Source organism: Zingiber officinale, chromosome 7B (assembly GCF_018446385.1).
Source record: "Zingiber officinale cultivar Zhangliang chromosome 7B, Zo_v1.1, whole genome shotgun sequence".
Lineage (NCBI taxonomy): Eukaryota > Viridiplantae > Streptophyta > Magnoliopsida > Zingiberales > Zingiberaceae > Zingiber > Zingiber officinale.
The window spans coordinates 76,665,073-76,670,236 of NC_055999.1; the positions used below are offsets into that span (position 1 = coordinate 76,665,073).

General features: G+C 30.0%; 1 protein-coding gene across 1 annotated transcript; it reads right to left on the reverse strand.

Moving 5' to 3' along the window:
- Positions 1-996: 996 nt before the first annotated feature.
- Positions 997-1,862, reverse strand: LOC122003842 (auxin-responsive protein SAUR41-like). The gene has a single exon (XM_042558839.1). The coding sequence runs from the start codon at positions 1,499-1,501 to the stop codon at positions 1,154-1,156; it is 348 nt and encodes a 115-aa protein (XP_042414773.1). The 5' UTR covers positions 1,502-1,862; the 3' UTR covers positions 997-1,153.
- Positions 1,863-5,164: the final 3,302 nt, after the last annotated feature.

A 5,164-nucleotide genomic window follows, 5' to 3' on the forward strand; every position in this document is an offset into this window, starting at 1 on the left:
TACGTCAATTGATGGATAACCGTCGTGCATTTCTGAAGTGGCAATAAACCTTTATTTCTCGTGGTATTGACGCTCCATTGAAAATATTTAGAATGATTTTTCAAGACATTGACTATGTAAAGAAATAACTTTTTTGTATCTGGAATCGACGTCGGAATATATCATCAGGATATATTAACTCATTAGAGAAATAATTATTGAAAAGATGGGCGGTCTAGTTTCACAATCTTGATTCAAATATCTTTTTCTTGATGTTTAATTAGAAGAATTTTAAAATCTTTGATGAACCATTAGTAGCCGAAATATTATTTATTCATCTATATCCTCTCTATTTTCCGTTAATTCATCTCTTCGGAATTTACAAATCATAGATTTGTTATATCGATATAGATTTTTAGACATTCTAACAACTACTTTGAATAAATGAATTATTGAAGATATATTTATAGGTATTTTTGAAAATAAAAAATAGCCGAACGAGGAGTTGTTTTTCTATTTAATTGATTTTAAATTTTATTTAAAAAAGCAAAAACTACCATTGTTGATGACTCTGTCATGAAAATATATTAAAACAATGTTCAATTTTATTTTTCATTTAAATATATTTTTATTTTAAACTATTAGAACAACTTTTGATTAAATTTACTTCAAAATTATTGCACATAAAATACCTTATATTAAAAATACTTTTTTTAAAAAAAAATTGATTAAAATTATTTCAATACTAATATAACAATTTTGATTAAACTATTATATCTTATAGTAGTTTAAAATAAAATCTTTTTGAGAAAAAAGGGCATCTTTTAAATTTTTAATAATTCATATATTTTGATTAAATGGTGATAAAAAGGTGAATAAGTTCGTCTTACGCCCTATCAATTTGTCCTACAATCAACTTGGATAAAGAAAATAATGAACAATTACTAATCTTTGGAATAATAAATATTTTAATTAAAACTAAACTGAAAGGTAGACGATTTTCTCGTGGTTCACCTCGAGTAAATTAGAAGTACAAATTTTGCATATTTAAAGATCAACCCTTAAAATATTAGTGATTCATATTTGGATGCTCTCATTCAATCCTGGGTAACCACATAATTCAAACAATCCGGTTCACGGATCGGGCCGGGCCGGGCTCAGGAAGAAGAATTCTCTAGCCGCGTTGCCGACGGCGAAGCTGCACCGGGGAGACCACAGTCGCTCCTCCGCCTCCTCCCGCTCCAACTCCCGCAGCACCTCCCGAAACAGCTCGACGCAACTCCGTCTCCGCCTCAGCCAGCAGCCCTCTGAACAGCGGGTGGTTCAGCCACTCGGCGCGCACCGCAAACCGCTCCTTCGCCGCGCCAACGCGCACCGCCAACCACCCCTCAGGCGGCACCGCCAACCACCCCTCAGGCGGCACCGCCGCCCCCCGCCTCCGGCTCTTGCTCCGCCACCGCTCCAGCGTCTTCCGCACCAACCCCTTCGCCTTGCTCTCCACCTTCCCCATCATCAGACGCATCGATCAGAACAGAGAGGTGAATCTCCACTGCTGCACGCCGTCAACCTCTGTCGTAGACTCGGTAACAGACGCCCTTTGCTCCTGGAATCTCTGAGCTACTCATGATCCACAACCACAAGAGGATCGCTCATTAGCACCTCTAGAAGATCAAGAAGATGAATTACAGCAAGAGATTAATAGGAGGAGGAGGAGGAGGAGGAGGAGGATCATTCATGGTTCAGAAGAGCTCTCTCTGTGTGCAGATATAAAGAGAGGAAAGAGGAGAAGAGAACTCCCCCAAGAGGATGAAGATTAAGGTTAATAATGTCTCTGCGTATTTCTTCTCATTAATTGATCGCCTTGTTATTTCAACTCTCTTTCTGTTTCCTCTGAACAAGCTTTTTAGTTGCGCATTTATTCATGGCTTCAATGTATTTTTGTCCGGTTGAAGATAAGTCGCAAACCTTGTCGTTTGACTTGGTTTGTTATAATTAATATTAATTAATAAAAAATAATTCGGTATCCTGCCAATAATGTGCTGTCAATGTGGATCCAATAAGTATTCAGATCACATTATTATTATTATTATTACAAAAGTTAAAAGGCCTTTTTTTTAAAATCATTTTTATTTTGATTTTGAATTAAAAAAGTGTTTCATTCTCAAGTACCATTATTACCCCATTACTTCCCACGGTAACGACTTATTTTTATGATTATCTTTCCTATGTTTTTCCATCTAAATCAATATATTACAGAACTACGAACCCATGTCTATTGTTACCTAGTTCAATATTTGACGAATCTATAGTTACTATAATTAAATTGTCATATAGTTACATCAGTTATGATTCAGCCCGGCTGAAGGCATAGGAGGCCTCTGCCTAGGGCCTCAATATAATTGGGGCCATTAATATTATATTTTTTAAAAATATATTTAATAATTGAAATTTAATTTAATTAGAACGGGATGTTTCATTTCAAGAATGCCGCTTCGGTGCTTCGATTTCCGTGCAGATGTGCACAGTAATATATACTGTACTGTCGTCGCTTCGATTTTCTACTGTGCACATTATACAACCATCTTTGAAGACTGCCGCTTTGATTTCCATGCACAGTAATACACTGTACAACCACCTATTCCAACGAAAAACAAAACTTCAATTAATTATATAAAATAATTCTCCTAGAATTCTATATAAAACCACTACAAAATTTAATTTACTCATGTTTTCGTTCTCTAAGTCTCATACTCTCATTCTGCTCATATTTTCATCCTCTGTAATATGTTATTTTTATCCCTCATCATCTCGACGGTGATTCTTTAATACTGAATACGACAAAACGCCCTTCGCATTCCTTAATCGTCAGGTAATATTTTTTTAAATTTTTTCTTCATTCTTGAAATGTTATTTATTGTTCTGTATAAATAATAAATTATTGATGAAATTGATCCAAATATGAAATATGGTTAGAAAAATAGATTATTAGCAGTTGTATGAAATTTTTTTTTCTCATTTTTCCTCTCTCACAAAAAAATTACTACCATCGCAAACTTGATTTATGCACTTATCTCATTTATTATATATTTGTTAAATATAGTTTATTATAAAATATAAACTGCTTAAATTAACCGATTTAAATCAAATTTAATATTTTATATTTTTTATTATATTTGTGCAGGTAATACTAATCAGTTTGAAATATCATCAAATTAAAACTACGTAGAGACTTATATTTTCTTTTCTAATATTATTTTAATATAAATATGTCTATGAAAAAATATGATTCTGGATATATGAAACGTATGAAAAAAAGAAAAATAAAAGAATTTATTCAATCTCAAAAAGGCGCACTCGATAGATTTATTATTAATAATCAAAATCAAAACTCAGAAAATAATATAATTGAAAATTTAAATGAAAAATTAATTAAATTTTCACCAGAAGATAATACTTTAGGACAAAAAGAAATCTATCAAAAACTTTCTAATTATCACAAAACAAATTCATCAAATATTAATATTAATGAAGAAAATAATTATAATTTAGAAGAAGAAAAAGACGACTTAATAAATCATGAAAATAATTTTTTTAATAATAGTGATGAAACCATTATTCAAAATATATATGATCCAGCACAATGGAAAAATATAAATACAAATTTAATAGATTTATTAGTTGAAAAGGGTCCAATTAGAGAAATCAATATTTCTTTTCCAAATGATGAAAATTTTAGACATTTTTCTATGATTCATTACATTCGAAAATTACCAAATGGAGAAAAATATGATAGAAAATGGTTAATATATTCAAAAGAAATAGATAAAATATTTTGTTTTTTGTTGTAAATTATTTAGTCAAAAATCAATTACAAATCAATTAGCAAACGAAGGGTGTCTGTGATTGGAAAAATCTTAGTGCCAAGCTTAAAAGTCATGAAACAAGCAGTGAACATATTATAAATATGAATATTTGGTTTGATATTGAAATGAGATTGCTTAAAAATAAAACCATTGATCAAAATTTACAAGAAAAAATAAATAAGGAAAAAGAACATTGGAAGAATGTAATGTATTAATAAGAATTATAGCTATAGTTAAAAATCTTGCAAAAAATAATTTGGCATTCTGTGGCACAAATGAGAAAATTTATCAAGATAACAATGGAAATTTTTTAGGTTTAATTGAAATGATAGCAGAATTTGATCCTATAATACAAGAACACCTTAAACGTATTCAAAATGGTAAAATTCATAATCATTATCTTGGTCATAATATACAAAATGAGTAAATAATATTATAATTAAAAAAAATAAAAGAAGCAAAATACTTTTCAGTTATACTTGATTGTACTCCTGATGCAAGTCATCAAGAACAAATGACTCTTATATTAAGATGTGTAGATATTTCAACAAGTCCAATCAAAATAGAAGAATATTTTATAAAATTTTTAAAAGTAGATGATACATCAGGAAAAGGTCTTTTTAATACGCTAATTAATATAATAAAGAAAATTGAACTGGATGTAAATGACATAAGAGGACAAGGATATGATAACGGAGCTAATATGAAAGGTAAGCAACAAGGTGTACAAAAGAGATTGTTAGATATAAATTCTAGGGCTTTTTATACATTATGTGGTTGTCATAGTCTTAATTTAGTACTATGTAATATGACTAATTCTTGTCCTAGTGCTATAACATTTTTTTTGTGTGATACAACATATTTACTCATTATTTTCTTCTTCTACAAAAATATGGAAAATTTTACAAGACCATGTTTCTAATTTAACTCTTAAACCATTATCACAAACACGTTGGGAAAGTCATCTTGAAAGCGTTAAAGCAATAAAATATCAAGCTCCACAGATAAAAGAAGCTTTATATAAACTTGCAGAAACTAGTGATGATCCTAAAACAAAAAGTGAACAAATTCTTTAGCAACATATGAGTTTGAAAATTTTGAATTTTTATTAGGTATGATTATTTGGTATGATATATTATTTGCAGTTAACACTGTTAGTAATTTTTTACAATATAAAGATATGAACATTGGATCAGTTAAAAGGTCTTGTTTCTTTTTTTAATGATTATAGAGAAAATGGATTTATATCTGCTGTGATTTCTGCTAAAGAGATTGCAAATGAAATGAATATAGAACCAAATTTCGTGAAAAACGTGTAATTA